The 18,952-nt window shown below is 57.8% G+C and overlaps 1 protein-coding gene across 2 annotated transcripts in view; it reads left to right on the top strand.

Moving 5' to 3' along the window:
• KMT5B (lysine methyltransferase 5B) overlaps nt 1-9,493 on the top strand; it is a gene marked incomplete at both ends in the record, with an annotated part of 30,042 nt that extends 20,549 nt beyond the window's left edge. For both annotated transcript variants that reach the window (XM_084228409.1, XM_084228408.1), the window contains 2 exons: nt 2,661-2,857; nt 8,016-9,493. In XM_084228409.1, coding sequence (XP_084084535.1) covers nt 2,661-2,857; nt 8,016-9,493 — 1,675 coding nt within the window. The remainder of the gene's footprint in view (nt 1-2,660; nt 2,858-8,015) is intronic.
• Nucleotides 9,494-18,952: the final 9,459 nt, after the last annotated feature.

Here is an 18,952-nt window from a genome sequence, read left to right on the forward strand (position 1 = left end):
ATCCCGGGCCCAGCATCCAGGACATGCGTGGTCCATGTCTGACAGTTGCCGTTCTGACAGCCTTGGCTGTGCCATGTTCGTGAGGAAGTAGTGCAGGTTTCGCTGGAAAATTTGAGGACTGAAATTTAAGGGAGGGCCAAATTATTTGAAAGCTTATATAAAAGTTTATCTGATGATAACCAAGAAAAAATGTCTCACGAACAGTTGGTGGAGACTTGACATAGCAGATGAAAATTGGTATGAAACCGTTGTGATCAGAACTTGATGCTGTTGGCCCAGAAGCAGACAAATAGAGAAAGGGACGTGAGTAGGTCTCTGAAATAGAGGCTGGAGGTCCTGATGCCATATCCAGGGTAATGGCGGTTACTTCTTCCACAAGTGACTGGGTGTGGTGCGTTGTGCATTGGGGGGGGGACCAGGCCAGCCCTCCACCTCACGCCATAGAGAAGATAAGTTCAGGTGGCTGAATGCCCGAAATTTAAAATAAAATGCAAAGCTACTAGAAAAAAACACAACATATCTGGCCTTGGGTTAGCAGAGTGTTGTGGAAGAAGTAAGACAAGAACGGTGGACACAAACTCGCTGGAAAGGGCAAGAGTAAAGCCAGAAGTTGAAGGGCGCCCTGCGGGGTGAGAGCCAGGCAGAGCTCGTGTGGGCGACAGCAGGAAGCCCTGTGAGGATGGGTGGAGGTGACCAGGGGACACGGAGAAAGGCCTTGAACAGGGCTTTAACAGTGCCTGAGTACAGGCCCCAGTGCAGGCAGGTGTGGGGCGCCGCGAGGGCCTGGGCCACAAGCAGCGGATCATCTTGGGAAAGCCCTCGCGCCCGGCAGGCCGACCCGGGGAGGATGTGTTCTGTAGGTGGGTGAACCCGTTAGTAGGTCTGGGTTCAGGAGCAATGCAGTAGCATTGGGGGGGGGGCAAGCAGAAACAAAGCAAACCCCACAAGTTTCAGTGATCACAGGGGCAGTTTATCCCGTATAAAAATGCAACTTTGAATGTTCAGTCAGAATGACTTGTCCGTGACATAAAACAGGAAAGCTGGTGGTTGAGTGAAATGTGTAACGTTTCCTGCCGTGGTGGTGTTTGCTTAGGAAGAGAAACATCAGTAGCGTAGACCCGGGGCGGGGGTGGAAGCTTCCCCGCGAGGCGCAGTCTGGGCAGGGGGCGCCGCTGGCCGGGCGCACAGGGCAGCGTCCGCGTCAGAAACAAGCCAAGCAGAGACGTGACGAAGGGAGGGTTTTGACCTTAAGAAACCTGTCGTTTACAGATACTAGAATCCACGGTGGTCATTTGTTTGTGTCCAGGCTTACTTTAACTGTGGCCCATCTTTCTAGAAACAAGTTACAGTAAATCAGCGTGGACTATCGGAGAATGTTTTATTACTTTCTTACTCCACACAGTTGAAGAGGTCCCTCAGTAAGGTGTCAGTTGCTTTACAAAGGCATCAACGTGGGTAGCGTCCAAACCCAGCTGGCAAGGTGACAGCAGTAAGACGCCAGGGTGGCAGTTGCTGAGCAGGGGTATGCGCTCCCAGCACCGAGATGGGGCGGGGCAAGGGGGGAGTCGCGTACTTTTCCTTAGCAAAGGCCACAGTGAAATACTGGGATTCCTTCAGGGGAGAAGTTATTTTCACGTAAACCCTGGGTGGGGGGGGGGTCGCAGGGGAGCACTCTCATCTCGGGACAGAGGGCGTTTGTGTCTTCACCCGAGTCCAGACACCCCATCACATGCTTCCCTGTACATGCCAGGGCTGCGAAGGTCAGTGGCGGCAGTCTGGGCCAGAGAGCTCTCGCTTCGCGGTGCAGTATGGAGTGCTTTTTGAAAACCACGCTGATAATTGACTTCTGCTGTTGAATAGAAAGCTGAGTTGGAATTATACACTGAACAAACCAAAGACTTTGGATGGCTAGACTATAAGTTGTTCAGGAGAGCAGCTTGTAAGCACCCTCACATCAGAATTCATGGAAATGTGAATGATTAGAGCAGGTTACACATCATTTTTATCCAGTGTTGAAAGCAAGCTTTTAGCATCTTTTATTTAGTGTAACATTTAGTTAACTTGCTTGTGGTCATCATTTTTTATTTCAGTGTCTTTGAAGGGATTATTAACAGGTTTTCTGGTTCCAGAAATCAGATTTTCACTGACACAGCCTAGCCTTCTCACACAGAATTTCAGTCAGGATTTCTTTGTATCTGACATTAAATTGTCAGATTTATCGACATTCTGTTTTTTGTTTTTTTTGTTTTTTTTTAATTTCTCAGTATTCAGTAACGTGGTGATAAATTAGTCAGAGCAGAGCAGAACTCTAGTAGCAGGGGAGTTACCTGGCCCAACTTTTTGTGCCTCCCTGTTTTGGACAAGGAAGAACTGGTGGTTGCTTGGTTGGTTTTTCGTCAACACATGAAATTTTGCAGGGCCCCGTAGTTTCTCGCGGGCTATAAACCATTGCTGTGACAACAGGCCTGGAAGGCTGTTCTGTTGTTTAATTTACATGCAGACTTGCTGACTCCCGAGAGCCCTAGACTTGGCAGGTTTCCAGGGATGGTTGAGGCCTCGTCACATCTGTTGACTGGACAGGGCCTGGTGCCCGCAGCCGCCACACTTACTGTAAGTACATCGGCACGCCGTGTGCTAACCTGCCTTGTCTTCTCTTTCAGACGGGGAACTGGTGCTTTTAAATCCAGAGTGGGACTGCCCGCGCCTGCTCCTGTTATCAATAGCAAATACGGACTCAGAGAGACAGACAAACGTCTAAATAGACTTAAAAAGTTAGGTGACAGCAGCAAAAACTCAGACAGTCAGTCTGTCAGCTCTAACACTGATGCAGATACCACTCAGGAAAAAAACAATGCAAGTAAGTCGGGGAGCCCTGTGAGCGTGTCCTTCTCGTGTTTCATGCAGTCTGTCTCTAAGCATGCTTCGATGGTTTTGATCTTTTAAATATTAAGAGAAACTCTGGGACTCGCGTGCGTCAGCTGCCCTGCAGGGTCTAGAGATGATCTCAGCACAAAGCACAGCCTGTGTCCGCCTCCAGATTCCCTCCAGTGAGCTAGACTTCTTGTCTGCGTATCTCGGACCTTTGGGACTGGATGTTGAATCCTCCCTCCTCTGCTCCAGGGTCATCAGATGTCTGAGAGACATGGTCGAGGTGTTAGTTTCACTCTAATGTGTTGTTGGGTCTGCCGAGAAGACAGAGGACCTGGTGGAACCACAGGCCGCGAGTGCTCCATGTGGGCCGGGTGGCAGATGCATTCAGGGGTCGTAGCTTCTGGCCGCCAGGTTTCCACCTTTTTAGTATTTTCTTGCCTTTTTCAAAATTAACTGACCCAATTCACCAAACCACTGAGTTAGCAGACTCAGAGTCGAGAGGAGCATTGTGAATGTCGCTGCTGTGCTGGCCACCCAGAGGTAGCGAGAGGGATGAAGAAGAGGAAGAAGCAAGCTGTGTGGGGGCGAGTGCTAAGGGCACGAGAAAGAGGAAATGAAGGAGAGTGAAGAAAGCCCAATGGGCGGAAGAAAACACTGTTTGTGGACCTAGGACTTTGGGACCCAGCTTACCGCGGCTGCCTCTTACCAGGGACGCCCACCCAAGCAGGGCTCTCTGGTCTGACTTGTCTCTTGGAACAGTATGAGGTTGGCCTTGCCCGCCCCAGCGCTCCGGTGTCGGCCCTCACCCTCCAGAAAAGCCTAGAGGAAAGGGAGGGTTCCCTGCGCCGCTGAACCCCCTGCTGCCAGCAGCCGAGGCCAGGCTCCGCCTCTGCATGTGATGCAACTCCATGTTCAGTCCTCAGTGTCCAGAAAGAGCAGTTAGTTCATCGTACGCTCTTAACTTGGTCTGATAATAAATGCAGCTCAACCACGTTCGTTTCTGAGTCTGGTTCCTGGGTGCCACTGCAGGCCTCTGCTGCTCGCTCATGGCCCACCATGACACGTGGACGCTGCCGCCATGTCTGGGGCTGCGAGGGCCTGAGGGTGGTTTATGGCTTTGCACTAGCTGTTCCTGGCGGACAGCACTGAACTCGGACCCCCTCTGCCTCAGACACCAGGACACAGCTTTGGAACGGGCTGCGTGGTCTTCCTGATGGGTGGGCCTTTGCCAGGAAACTACGCGCACATGGAGGGCCTGCTGGTCTGGAGAGGCAAAGACGTGTGTGCCTCGGTATCCCCGGACGGCCTGGGACGCACGCAGCCGAGCAAGCAGACAAGCTCCGTGTCCGATGCCAACGGGGCCAAGCGTCCTCTTGAGCCATCGCCCAGAATAGAAATAGACACTTTGTTATAACTGCTTATATTGGGGTGCTTAACTTTATTCCAGTTACCTTTCTGCGGAATGACTATCTCTGGTAGTTGAAGGGCGGTTGTGACTGCCAGCGAGACAAGTCTGGGGCCTGGCCGGCGTGCCGAGGTGCCTGCTGCGCGCCCTCCGACCCCGGACCCAGTGCTCGGGGAGCCGTCTTCTCTCCTGTGTGGCCTCTCAGGCTGTGTTTCGTTTGGTGCCTGGTCCTCCTACCTGTCTGAGGGGCAGACCTAGAAACCACGGCTTGGAGGAAAGCAGGGCCCGAGAAGCGGTCCTGTGCACCCCATACCAGCACAGCCGCCTGTCACCCCGCATGGGTCTAGGACTTGGCAGCCGACGGAGGAACTCCTGTCTGGGAACGGCCTGTGTGTCCATTTCAGAGAAACTTTCCTGCCTGGCCAGAAGGAGAAGACTCTCCTTCCCCCGACCCTCACTGAAGGGCCTCAAGAGCCACATCCTGGCCATCTGCATCCAGAGGAGGAAGGAGTCAGCCGAGAGCCTGACGACGGCGCCGCTGTGGGGGAGGATCCCGACCACCCAGCTTTGGGGACGGGATGGTGAGGCAGCCCCGGTGGTGCCAGACCCGAAGCCTTGGGCAGCAGCTGGATGGATCGTCCTGTGTCGGTGTGCCTGGCTGAGCAGTAGTCACTGGCTGGGCAGCGCCCCCAGCCTTGGGTAGCTTCTGGGTCCTTTCCCACACCCTAGCCCAGGCCACATAAGGTGAAAACGGCTTCACATACCTGTAAGCGCCCTGAAGCCTTTAGGGTCCTGCCAAGGGTGTTGTGGGCCCTCCAGCTCTAGAGCCACCCGGCTGCATGGGCCTCGCCCCTGCTCAGCGCAGGCCCCACACAGCCCGGACTCAGGAGTGCGGGGTCATCGGGCTGTTCTAGTACCTGCCACCGGGCGCCCAGGCAGGCCTGCCTTGTGATCAGAGGACACACTGAAATGACCGTGGGAGCCCTGCTAGTCCTCTCAGATGGGACAGCTTCAGTGCCCTTCATGGTGGTGCGGTTGTGCTGTAGACCCACGCTCTAGCCGCCCAGCCCCTGAGCAGTGGGTGTCACCGCATCCACCCCGGTGAGCCGTGTGCGAGGCGCCCAGCATCAGGGTGCACCCAGCCGCTGCCCGGGAGCGGCCCCAGGATATGAGCACCAGGCACTGACCACACCCTGGTTGGGCCGCCTGCCCGTCTCCGGACCTTGCTTGACCAGTGCAGTCCCGGTGGGGCCTTGGGCCAGGACAGGCGGCTTGATGTGTGAGCGTGGCCATGGCATCAGGCGCACCCACAGGCTCGCGTGGAGCAGACCTGCATGGCCGCCCTGTCGTAGTTCTCCACACTTGGCTAACAGTGACGCTTGGAGGAGACACAAGCGGGTATCAGGTTTAAGGTCACCGTAAAGTGAGGTTCATGTTGTGGATTAAGATAAGTTCCCGGGTGAGGTGACCTAGAAAGTCACAAAGGCTGTCCAGGAACAGTGGCTCCTGAGTTGAGGCAGAGGGGGACTGGGCAGTGTTGGGGTTCCCTGCTGTGGGCAGAGTGCCAGCAAGGCCATCGTCTGCCTGGCTGCACAGCCGGTGCCAGGAGGGAGGTGACTCTCAGGGCATTGGGGTCACTGGGAGGTTGAAGGCCCAGAAGTGTAGGGTGCACTGGGGAAAACATCCTGGCTGCAGGCAGGGGTGGGGTGCTGGGGGCAGTAGTTGAGATGACACGGTAGGAAGCATTGGCTGGAGCTCAGGCAGGTGGTTGTGGGCATCAGAGAAGTAGCCAGTTCCAGTGGGTGAGATGCCTGGGCCATGGTGGGCCGCCCTAGGGGAGGTCTCAGGGAAAGAAGCCCCAGTCTGGCTGGCAAGGTGCATTTGGCAGGTGGGCGTGATGGGACAGCCTCAGAGAGGGCCAGTGGCCATGGCATCTGCGGTGGACCTGCATGCAGGGAGGGCAGGCCAGGGCTGCCTGCCAATGGCAGTGTGGGCATTTTGCACCCAGAGAATGTGTGTCATTCCAGAGGCCTGAAGACTCCCTTCTTCCCTCCACCCGGCACAGCAGGAGGGAAAACGCCAGGAATTGGGGGGACAGCAAGAAGAGGCCTCAAGGGCAGCCCTGGGAGTGGGTTCTCAGGCGCCGTCCAGCCAGCAGTGCCCCTTCTGCCAGCAAGGAAGGGAAGGGCCCGTGGTGACTCTGGACTTCCTGCCCAGCGGCCCTTAGACAGGCAGCGCCTCCACCTTAGGGTCGGCCTTGGACACGTGGTGTTGGGGGTTGTTGTGCGAGCGGCCGCAGGCGCAAAAGGAGACGCTGCAAACCAGCGAGCCTGGTCGGTGGTCCTGGGAGCCCCTGGGGCCGCGCAGCTCAGCAGCCCCCGACCTGGACACTGGGGCCCCGGAGGAAGCTCGTTGGCATAAGAACAAGTCTGTAGCAAGAGTCCCTGAATAGCCTCATTTTTTAAATAATTTCCAGCAAATGGTTCTGTGTAATTGCAGTTCAGTTGTCCTCAACCGAACTCAAGAGGAACGGCTTGGGAGCGTTACTGCGGCCCCTATTCTGAGAATGAGCTGCCCCGAAGCGGCCCACCGGTCCGCCCGCAGGGCCCACTGGCCGGAGTCGCTCTCACCTTGGTGCTGGGTGTTCTGCGGGGTTGCGGCGCCCTCTCAGTTCTTGTGTCGTCGTGGTAAAAACTTGCTCGTGGCGACTCCTCACTCAGCTGTGCAGGAGGAACACGGTCACCCTGGCAGCCCTGGGCATGGCGTGGCCGGCGCCCTCAGGCGTGGGCTGCCCACCCACGTCCATCCCCCTGCCTTCTGGGAAGCGGCGGTGACGATCAGAGAGGCTGCTCACAGCCCCAGCGGGTCGCTTCAGAAGATTTTGATGGGAAGAGGTTTCAGGTAGGGGGTGGCAGGATGTGGTGACAGAGGGGACGTGAGGCACCGGTGAGTAAAGGCCAGCGGGCCGAGAGCCGGTGCAGTGGCGGGACGTCCATGACAGCCAGAGGCTCGCAGTGGGGCGCTGCAGGTGGAGTCGCGAGAGCCGGGCCAGAGGCCCGTGGGCAGCCACGCTCATTCTGGGGCACCTTCCAGTGGGATCCCTGCCGCTCTTGGCTTCTCACGGAGGAAGGCGGACTGGACCCCCTTTATCCTGAGTTAGCCGTAGCCGCTCTGGCTCTGGAGCTGGCCGGTCCGACCCGGGAGGGCCGAAGGGACAGCGTGAGGCAGCGAGGCTCCCAGCGAAGGTCTGTTGAGAAGCGAGTGCCGCTTGGGGTCTTCTGCTGGAGGCCTTCGTGAGTGCTGGGCGAGCCCCCGGGTCATCCGGTTCTGTCCATGGGGTTGGTCGAGCCATGCTTACCTTGAGCTAACGGGTGAAGGGCTTTTGAAGCATTTGAAATGGCGATTTTAAGAATTTGTAAATGGGAGGATGGGGTTTTTGCTTGGCTTTACTTCAGAAGCGTCTTCAAATCCGTGTTTCACTTGACCCAGCATCGTGAGAGTCAGAACTCGTCCGGCTACGTGCAGGTGTTTGGGGGAGCGACTCGCCGCTCCCTCCCGGAGGCGGGACCCAGGGAGAGCCAGGCCAGGCTGGGCCGGGGAGCCAGTCTGCCGGGACGCGGAACCAGGCATCCGGCGCGTCGGCGCTGCGTGGCCAGGGCGCAGGCTGGGGGTGGTTCTCTGACACTGCCGAGGTGACAGGGCTGCTTCTCACCCCTTTTTCCTTTTTTTAACTTTGCAGCTTCTACCCGGAAATCTTCAGTTGGTGTAAAAAAGAGCAGCAAAAGCAGAACATTAACAAGGCAGTCTATGTCACGGATCCCAGCTTCTTCCGACTCTACCTCATCTAAGCTAACTCATGTAAATAATTCCAGGGTACCAAAGACACTGAAAAAGCCTGCCAAGCCTTTACTTTCCAAAATAAAATTAAGGAATCATTGCAAACGGCTGGAGCAAAAGAGCACTTCACGGAGACTCGAAATGGGAGACTTAGTGCTTAAAGAGCCTAAGGTCGTTCTCTACAAAAATTTACCCATTAAGAAGGACAAGGAGCCGGAGGGACCAGTCCCAGCCACGGCGGCCAGTGGGTGCTTGACTAGGCACGCGGCGCGGGAGCACAGGCAGAACTCGGGGCGAGGGCCGCCCGCGCTGGGGGAGGAGGCCCCCTGCACCTACATAACCAGGCGGTCTGTACGGACAAGGCTGAACTTGAAGGAGCCCTCCGACATCAAGCTGGAACCAAATACGCCGGACGATTGCAAGGACGGCGTGACGGAGCCCTGCCCGGACAGTGGCGCCCAGCCCCTGCCCACGGCCCAGGCCACTGACCTGGCTGACGCGGCCGCCCCAAGCGGGGAGGCCCAGGGGCCCAAGAGCGACTCCAGCACGTCCAGGAAAAAGGCCCGGCCGGGGAGGCTCGTGAAACAGCTCACAAAGGCGGAAGATGCCACCGTGGCACCCACGTCCCCGGGGAGGGCCTGCCTGCTGCCTGAGGCCACGGGGCCCCCCTTGGCGCAGGGTGAGCTTGGGGGCGCCGGGGGCAACCCTGTGGGCTGCACCGACTGGACCCATTCTCCGGGGGGCGGCTCCAGCCTGCCACCTGATGGCTTCACAGCAAAAGATGGCTTCAGAACTGCAAAGAGCAAGAAGAAGAGGCGCATCACTAGGTATGACGCGCAGCTGATCCTGGAAAACAACTCTGGGATCCCCAAACTGACTCTCCGGCGGCGTCACGACAGCAGCAGCAAGACGGACGACCGGGATGGGGACGGGATGAGCTCCTCGAAGATCAGCATCAAGCTGAGCAAAGACCACGAAAATGACAGCAACCTCTACGTGGCCAAGCTCAACAACGGCTTCAGCTCGGGGCCGGGCAGCAGCGCCACGAAACTGAAAATCCAGCTGAAGCGGGACGAGGAGAGCAGGGGGCCCTATCCGGAGGGGCTGCACGAAAACGGGGTGTGCTGCAGCGACCCCCTCTCTCTGCTGGAGTCCCGGATGGAGGTGGACGACTACAGCCAGTACGAGGAGGAGAGCTCGGATGCGGACGACTCCTCGGAGGGGGACGAGGACGGGGCCGACTGTGATGACGACTTCGAGGACGACTTCATCCCCCTCCCGCCCGCCAAGCGGCTGCGGCTCATCGTGGGCAAGGACTCCATAGACATTGACATCTCCTCCCGCAGGAGAGAAGACCAGTCCTTGCGGCTCAACGCCTGAGCTCGGCCTCGGCCGGCCTGGGGCAGCTGCGCTCAAGAGATGGAAATTCCAGCCGGTGGCTGCTCCCCTGACCGCCGTGGCCGCCGGGCCGCCCGCCGCGCGTCAGCCTAACACTGTAGGAAGCGTGCAGCCGCCGGCTCTCCTGGGCCTGTGCGCGCGCACTTGTACCGTACTTTCTAAATAGCCTCCTTACGTGCAATCCTGAGTTAGAGGTAAAGCCCTGTTGTAAGATAAAGGCTCAAGCAAAATTGTACAGTCACAGCCGCTTTCCACACAGGACCGTGAACCAATAATGTGGAGACAGTTTTTTTACCCTTACGAGCTTCAGCTGGCTCTTGAATCCGTGACTAGACGAAACCCCCCTCTAAAACCAATCACAGTAGCAGCGTTTGCGGTTTTCTAGTACATGCTAATGTCACCAGCAAGATCTTCTGGCTTTTTGGTTTATTTGCTCGATGTGCCCCTTGGCGTCCTGTCGGTCCCACACTGTCTGCCGGCCTCGCGCGGCGGGCGGAGGCGCCGGCCCTTGGCTGGGAGGCAGATTGTTTCTCGAAACAACCAGTACCGAGCTTGGGCCCCGCCGGCCGCCAGTGTCGGGGTGAGTTTCCACACGGCGTATTTATTGCTTGTCATGTAAATTAAAGACCTTGTATTTAACACTTTTCAATCCTTTTAGATAAAATTGTTCTTTGCAAGAATGATTGGTGCTTATTTTTTCAAAAATTCGCTGTGAACAATGTGACGACAACAAGCGACGTTTATCTGATGAACTACGGCTGTTTAGTTTGGGTCTCCCAAGTTTTCTGTTGCACTTGTAAAATGCTACAAGGAATATTAAAAACTCTATTCACTTTAACTTATAATAGTTTATGAAATAAAAACCTGAGTCACAGCTTTTGTTCTGTGGTAACCTATAAAAATGTTTGTCTGGAATTCAATGTAAAGAACTGAAAACAATGTGTATGTTGTAAATATTTGTGTGTTGTGAGAAATTTTTGTCATAAGAAATTAAAAGAACTTACCAGGAAGGTTTTTAAGTTTAGAAATACTCATGCCAATAAAATAGGAATTATAAATATATAGTTTAAAGCACTGCATCAGTGGGAGTTCTTGGCTTATGTTATTTTATGTACGAAAATATCAAAGATTTTTTTGACTATATTATCAGTTAAACAAAAAAGAGGAGTCAGATTTTAATTTGTTTTTTGAAGCACTTTTGAGAAGAGAAATTAATTTTAAGTAACTTAATGAGCAAAGTTTTTGATTACTACTTTATGTCCAACACCAGGCTTTCATTTCTCTGGATGATTTTACAGATCTTTGGACAAAGAACTGGGGGATGTAAATGTGTGCCCAGGGCGGATGCCGGGGGTCTGCTGCCTCTGGGACCTGTACTGGCGGCAGGCGCGCTGCGCCCCTAAGCAAGGTCCAGCAGGGCGTGTCTGAAACGTTAAAAGGAGCCCGCAGGCCGGAGACGCCGGGGGAGAAGGCCCGGTGCTTACTGCTGCGCTGCGCTGACTGATGCCTGGTTTCCAGGTTTGGGGCATCAGTTAAATTCAGTTCCTCAAAACAGTTGCTAGCAGTTTCCAAATAGAAATTAGTAATACTCATAAAAGGCTTTTAAATGTAGAAGTGTTTCTCCTTGTTTCGTGGAGGAGCCACTGTGCGGCCTCCTGCCGTCTCCAGCGCGGTGCAGGCCCAACCCTCAGGTATCGTTTAGGAAGCTGGCAGTGGAGGGCCTGGTGTGCGCGCTCCCCTCCGCCCCAGAGGTCCTCGCCGCCAGGCCCAGCCTGTCCCTCGGAGCACTTTGCAGACCAAGTTCAGGCCTCACGTGTCCCGTGTGGGAGACGGGTGGGACTCACGCCCCTGAGGGAATTCAAGCTCAGACCCTTGTGCCAGCACACGGGGTCACCTCTTCTGTCCCCACCCTGGTTTGGGGCATTTCGAGGAGGGTCAGAAGCTAAAGCTTGAGCTCTCTCGGGCTACCCACAATAGCCACTTCAGGAGTTCCAGTCTTAAGGAAGAGGTAATACAAGATTGCATTTCCCACCTTTCTCTGTGTTTAAGCTTAATTTTAGTGACTTATTTATGACGTTTGTTTTTACTGCGGCCTCGTCTTTGAGGCTGACCTCCCCGTGGGTCTGGGCAGTGGCGTTCAGGGGGCCGCTGCCTCGGGAGTCGGTGTGCACAAGCGCTCGGCAGCCGCTGCCGGCGCCTTCCAGGGAAACCTAATTTCCGTTCTTAAAGCTAGGGGCCTCGGAGCTGCCCAGCTCCCTGCAGGGCTTCACCCTGCGGGTGGGCGCTGCCCTCGCTGGCGACCCCTCGGAAGAGGTGGCATTCAATAAAACTTAGCTTGAGCTTATGCAATGATTGGTAAACTTTTGGCATTGTGAGAATTAGGAAATGATCGTAGACGTATATGTAAAGTATTCGATTTTCAATCATTTTTCAAATTACTGTTTTAAATTGTTTTGCTGAGTTGTAATACTTTTGAGATACAATGTATTCCTTGTACTGAAAGAATGAAAAAAGGACTTTTTCTGCATTTGAGGTAAGTTCTTTAACGTTTCATTAAAAACATTTTTTACAAATATTTTGTACATGCACTTGCAGTATTGAGGTTAATCATTTTAATAAATTCGGAAATTAAAACAGTTTGGCCGGTGTCCACTTCTCTGAGAAGAAGAAATCAAATTGGCGACTTTCTCCACAAGGTTTTCGTGTGAAGGAGAAATTTTTAGTCTCTGGCCTTCCAGCATCTGTGAGCCTGGAGCCGCCCAGCTCCTCAGCCCTGCCTTGCCCGCAGTATGGGACAGCGTGAGCCTAGGTCCCGGGGGCCGCCCCCCTCCCCGTCCTCCAGCCCCAGCCCTCTGCCACCCCGGGGGGATGGCTCCCCCTCGCCGAGCTGATAGGGCTGCAGCTCAGGAACAAGCCCCTTTTTCCTGCAAGTTCCGGAGCTAACCCTCCTGGAGAGGGTCTGGCTGGGTCAGGGCGCAGGAAACCTGAGCTCCCCCAGCTTTGCCACATCCGAGTGGCCCCAAGTGAGCGGCTCACCTGGATCCCTTGCTGGCACGAGGTCAAAGTGGAGGCCTGGTCCCAGGCCAGGGGACTTCGGCCACAGCTTCCACCCGCGAGGACCATCAGGGTGTGCCAAGCCAGTCGGCGTAGGCAGCGCTGCGGCAGACCCGGCTCCTCAGCCGCTTGTCTCAGCTTCATCTGTGGGAGCTGCTCGTAGCACAGCCCAGGGCCCTGGGGTGATGTCTGTGTCTCAGGTGCCAACTCGGTCGCAGCACCCCAATTTTGGTGCTGAGCCAGTGGCGCCCAGAGCTGCCAGTCCCTGGCACGCGTGGTTATGGTGACAGGATCCCGGGATGCAGGCGAGGGGGCCCAGAAGCGAGGGAGCTTGAATCGTGGGAAGGGCAGGCTGTGTGATGGGCAGGATTGGGACAGGGTCATCCCAGGGCCGCCTCCCCGCTTCTGCACCACTGCCGCTTGCCCTCTCCCGGGACAGCATCCGCGGGCACACGGGAGAGCGAGCGGCTCTGCGGGAGAGGCCCACGCGCCACTCGGGGGTCGGTCTGCTCAGATGCTGTCCTGGCTGGAAGGTGAGCTCTGCAGGGTTGGCTCGGGCACCCGGGGGGCCACGGGGTTTGCTGGATGGGTTTCCAGGCTGAGCCCGCGCACGGGTCACCCGAGTGGCAGGAGTGAGGTCACTGTCCATGTCTGGTGAGCCTGTTGCCCCAGGGGCTGGGGGTGGGGCCGGATTTGAGTCCTCCAGGTGCCAGGAGCAGGTGAGACCCCGGAACAGAGGCCACCTTGGGCCCCGGGACAGGGGTGGCCTGCAGAGAGCCGGGAGGGGCGCCCGGGGTGGGGAGGAGACGGGCGTGGGGGAGATGAGTCCTCAGAGGATGCGCGGCCTTTCCACGGGAATGGGACCTTCCCCAGCAGTTCCGAGCAGGGAAGTCGCTGCGTGGTGGGGGCCGGAGGTGGGGGCGGGGGGTAGGGAGGGGATGGGGGGCGCTGCAGGAGCCGAGATCCAGATTGGTCTTCACTGGAAACGAGAAGGTGGGGGGCGGCTCCAACTTTGTGAAGTAGAAAGCAAAGTCATCTGAGCAAGGAGGAGGCAAAGCACCCCCCGGAGTGCCAGGAGCATGAAGGAGATTTGAGAGCAGACGGGCTGATGGTGGAGCCTCACGGGCCGCATCAGAAGCCTTCGCGGTCATCGGTGGGCACCGGGCGTGTGGGAGGCGCCCCCAGGAGCCCAGGCCGGCAGCCACACTCCCGCAGGTGTGAGGCCCTCAGCCTGGCGGGGGCCTCGGGGGACGGGGTGCCGGGGATATGGCAGAGGGGCGAGCGGTCCCTCGGGATTTGGAAGGCCGTGTCTATGGTGATGACCACAAGGTCCCCGAGGAGTCTGGGTAGGGGGGAGCATCCTGGTTCTGAGAGGCCCAGACGTTGTGTAACAGGGTGGTCCCAGGAAAGGGGGAGGTTCCCTGCCCCTCCCAAGGGAGGGTGGAGCTGAGCAGGAAGAGGAGAAGCTGCAGAGGAGACTGAGGAAGGAAGCAGGATGGAGCCAGGAGACCTGGAGGAGGCGCATGGAGCCTAGAGACACGTGAAGAAACTGCGCTTGTCTTTTGGTCGTGGACTGGGTGACACAGATGTGGGTGAGACCCGTGGAGGTGACAATGGCAGCTTTTATCTGGATGTTGATTTTGCTCTTTTCCTTCTGGGCTTGTCTGATTGTTTCTGACCCTTTGCTGTGGGTCCCCACTGGAAGGTGCTTTAGACTGTGGCAGGGTTTGGGACCTTGCTCTGGGCCGATCCCATATGGATGGAGTTTTACCCACGAGGGGACGGGTAACTTTGGGGGTGCTTCACTTAGAAACTAGACTCTTTGCCTTACCTGTATTGTTTCCTAGTTTTATTAATGTTCCTTCCCATTAAAGTCTCCTATGTTTTGTGTTGATGCGGCGGATGGCAGAACCCATGTAGAATAGGCAGGTTTGCGGGGTTTGGGCTGCCCCTCTCCCTGTCCTATAACAGTTGGACAAAGCGGAGGTCACCCACGACGACAGTAGCCTTCTCCGTGAGCCCTGGGAGCCAAGCCAGGCAGAAGCTGAGCCTGCAGGGGACGAACGCTAGCGCGGCAGACCCCTCCTGCCTCCCCGCCGCTCCCCTCAGCAGTGGATTTCAGTCACTCTGCCTGTTCTGCTCCCCGCTCTGTCTCTGGTGAGTCCTCTCACCCCCTAACTCTGGCCTACACCCCAGTTCTTCTATGCACAAATAAATAAAAATAAAACTTAAAATACATATATGCTCGGGGCTGGAAAGTGGGCAAGGTGCCGCTCTCAAAGTGAGTCTTGTGGGTTTGTGGCCCTGAGGGGTACAGACCCTCCTTGATCCCAAATGTGAGTTAGACAGGAAGATGGCCAGGAGCAGGGCCCACGGCCAGGCCTGTGGAAACAGGTGATCCAGGCAGCGCAGGGGCCCTGTGGTGTCCCTGTGGTCGCCCGAGGGACAATTGTCCTGGGAGGGGAGGGCGGGCTGCAGTGACTCCAGGGCGTTCTATTTACAGAAACGGGATTCCTTTCCAGGCCAGGGCTCAGGGTCTGCCTCCCGGCCCTGCCTCCCAGCCCCTGAAAACTCCAGCCTGGTTCTCGGGGGCCAAGGGGATGCCAGGTGTTGGCTTCTCTGCCCCGAGCCTGGCAGGGCGGAGCAGGCCTTCCCCGGTCACTCTCCCATAAACCAAACAGAGTGGTTTTATTTCCTCCTTTTGTTTTTTTAATGTTTTTTTAAGATTGATTTATTTATGCACACAAGAACTGGGGTGCAGGCCAGAGGTGCGGGGGTGAGAGGATTCACCAGAGACAGAGTGGGGAACTGAACAGGCAGATTAGGACCTCCCCGGTGGCGCAGCAGTTAAGCGCTGGGTTGCAAACCTGCCAGCAGCCTCTGCAGCACCGGTTCGATCCCCGGCTGCTCCCCGGCCACTGGAGGAGGGTCCCACATGGCGCGCAGACCTCTCCTGCTGTGCCCGCTGCTCCCCTCAGCAGTGTGCTTCGGTCCTTCTGCCTGCTCTGCTCCCCGCTCTGGCTCTGGTGAATTCTCTCACCCTCCCGCGCTTCTGACTGTACCCAGTGCTTGTATAAACAAAACAAACAAACAAATAAATAAACATGCCTCTAAAAAAAAAAAAAATGAACAGGCAGATTGACCGAAGTGCACTGTTAAGGGGAGCAGCGGGCGAGTCAGGAGAGGTCTGCTGCGCCGTGTGGGTAGCTCCCTGGCCAGCGGGGATGGAACTCGTGCTGCAGTGGCTGCCAATAGCTTGATAGGGCCATCTTTAACCTGAGCCACCTGGGAGGCCCCTATTTCCTCCTCTTGTCAGAACAGCTGCCCTGGGTCAGAGGGTGAGCAGAGGACGAACCAGTGCAAGTGACCCGGGGAAGGGCTCAGCCTGGGGGCGGGGGGCAACGGCACCTGCCCCTGGCACCTGCCCCTGCCCCAGGCCAATGGGGCTAGGCTCTGCTGCCCACCTGGGGTCCCTCCCATTTACCTGCCCCCTTGATAGCCTTCCCCACTTGAGCACCAACACTGGACACTCCAGAGGCACAGAGCGAAGAGCAGGGACACAGCAGAAGGGCAGGTGAGAGTGCTGGAGCAGGCGCGTGGGAAGCACTGATGAGTATGGAGGAGAAGCCCCCATTTCTGGTGGACAATCCAGGTGGGCTCCAGGAGGAGGTGAGATTAAGAAGAGTTCTTTAGGATGGGTAAGAGTTCATCAACCTACGTGGCAGGGAGCCAGACGACATGTGCAAAGTCCTAGAGACAAGGAAGGACAGGAGGCCCTTCGGGAAGGGTGGTGACAAGGCCTGGGTGGCTGATCCCAATGTCCAAGGCCATCAGCGGGGCCCAGGCTACTTCCCTGAGGAGACTGGGTGGGGCTGGAGGGAGATGATGCTTGGGGTCAGGGACCAGGGCAACAGTCAAGCAGCCTGGAGGCAAATCCTGTCTCCCTCACTTTCCAGCTCAGTTTCCTGGGCTCTGAAGTGGTTGTGTCCACTTCCCTGAGGACTCAACAAAGCAGCCAAATGATGCCGGGGCCAGGCAGGCACATGACGCGTGGTCGGTAAGCTGTTCGCTTCTCGTTCCTGGAGTCCAATCCTAAATGCTGAGCCCAGCCCGGCTCCTGACTCCTGCTGGCCTTTGTGGCCAGTGCTCTCAGGAAGGCCCTGGGATCAGGCAGCCTTGGCAAGGACAGGTCCTGGCGGGCGCCACACAGCCTGAAGGGGGCAGCAGAGGGCAGGACTCAACCCAGGCCCGCCCTGGAACTGAGCCCCTGGCCTTGGCGGTGGCAGTGCCAGGCGGGGCTGTCAGCCCCCGGCCGCTGGCAGGTGACAACAGTGACATGTGACAAGGTGTGCCTGCCGGGACCGCTCCTCCCGGGTTAATGTTCAACTCGTCAGGCCCCTGGGCCGTGCGGAGCCCCAGATGGAACCCAGGGTTGTCCCCAGCATCTGCTCTCCCCCCCCCCCCGCCCCTCCTGCCTTGGGGGGTGCCAGCAGGCTGGTCTCTCGTGGACCTTCAGGCCATGGCACGCCCGCCATGGCACCTCACTGCCTCTCCTGGGAGGAGTGGGGTTCAAAGCCTGACCCCACATCACACAGCCCACATGACCCCACCACCTTGGGGGCCCCTGAGAGCACTTGCTGGGCTGCTGCTGGAAGTGGGGGGCTGTGACAGTGGCCCCGGGCTCGCCGTGGTAGGCTGTTTGCTTCTCCTTCCACCTCGACCCTCCTGCCCACCCCTCCCCAGAGCAGCTCCCTCTCCCCCTCAGGGCCCCTGCAGAGGTCACCTCCCAAGGCCCCTCTGGCCCCCACGCCCACCCCCATCTTCCCTCTGCTCAGCCTGATCCCTTTGGCCGTGGGGTCCTTGGAGCCTGCTGGTGAACCGCAGGCTGATGGGAGAGGCTCCTCCAGGGGTCTCTCCAGCCTCCTGTGCACACAGGGTGGCTGGGCAGGCTCAGGTCACCCTGAAAAGCCAAAACCTCAGGCTGTCACCAGCCTGGAGCCTGCCCCTCCTCATCCCTACCAGGGCTCAGGGGCGGTGCCCAGACCCTGCCCCGCTGACCCAGCAGAGAAAGGCCCGGATGGAGAGCAGGTGAGGGGCCAGGGTGCGGGTGGGGTGGGGGCAGAAGTCTGGCTGGGAACTTCTGCCGAGGGGACTGGAGCCGCAGCAGTGGTTCCCTCTTCCACCTGCAGCTGCCAGGGAGCATGGCTGGCAGGGAACACGCTGTCCTCTGACCGGCCCTCGGGGCCACCTCCAGGCACAAAGAGTGCCACTTCCTGGGGCTCCCACACAGCCTTGAGGGCGGGGCTTAGGAGCCCCAGGAGCCATGGGGGGGGGGCCTGCATAGCTAGGCACACAGAGCAGGACACCAGCCCAGGCGCCGGCGCACGCAGGCCGGAGGACTCAGCCCCCTCCAGATGAGGGCCAACCAGAAGTGTGAAGGGCCCTCTGCCACTAGGGAGGGTGTGGGAGGGGTGAGGTTGTGGGGTGCCTGGGAAGATGGGACCACCCCACCTGCCCACCTGTGTACCCCAGCTACCCGACCCCAGTTTGAGGCTGCCCCTCCTGTTCCCAGTGGCATTCAGACAGTGGGGACGGGGTGCAGCGGGTGGCTGGGTGGGCTTCTGGCCTGGTGGAGAGGCAGGCCTTGCTGCGGGGGTGAGCCAGGGTGCAGCGGCCCCCATGCCAGGCACAGTGGGGCACTGGGTCAGATAAACAGACCACAACAGGGCGGCCACGTGGCTTCCAAAGGCCTCGGGTGGCGTCAGCTGGGCTGAGCGGAGCCTGTCGAGTCGAGATAGCTGGCCTTGGACTCTGGCCACCGGGCCCACGGCCCTGACTTGTGTCCTCCCTGGCTGCGGCCGCCCACGTCCCAGCATGGACTCGGGCTCCTGTGGCCAAGGTTGCTGCGGCCGGTGTGGGGCCTCTGACTCCCTGCATTCGGTCACTCCCTCATTCACGGATTCCCGGGGCACTTGACACGGGCCGGCTCTGTGCCATGATCTCCACTGGGCGCCAGGGAACCTCCCGTCCCGCCCCCAGGTTGTCCACAGTCCAACATGTACGCACACACACGCATGCACACGCACACACGCGTACGCACACACACATGCACACACGCACACTGGCTGCAGCTCTGATGAGGGCAGCCCAGGAACCAAGGACACAGGGGCGGCGCCCTGGGAGAAGTGGCGTAGCAGGCTTCTCAGAGAAGTGTCCTTGGAACAGGGGGAGGGGTTGGGCCATGGAGATGGGGACGGGCCCTGCCGCCCTGAGCAGCAAATGGCTATGGCTTGGATATGCCTTTGGCCTTGCGCTTCCTTCTTTTACATTAACGCAGTGCTGCTAACGAGACAAATCTTCCTCAACTTGCGGTGGATTCCCGTCCTG

This window comes from Talpa europaea (assembly GCF_964194135.1).
Source record: "Talpa europaea genome assembly, chromosome: 1".
NCBI lineage: Eukaryota > Metazoa > Chordata > Mammalia > Eulipotyphla > Talpidae > Talpa > Talpa europaea.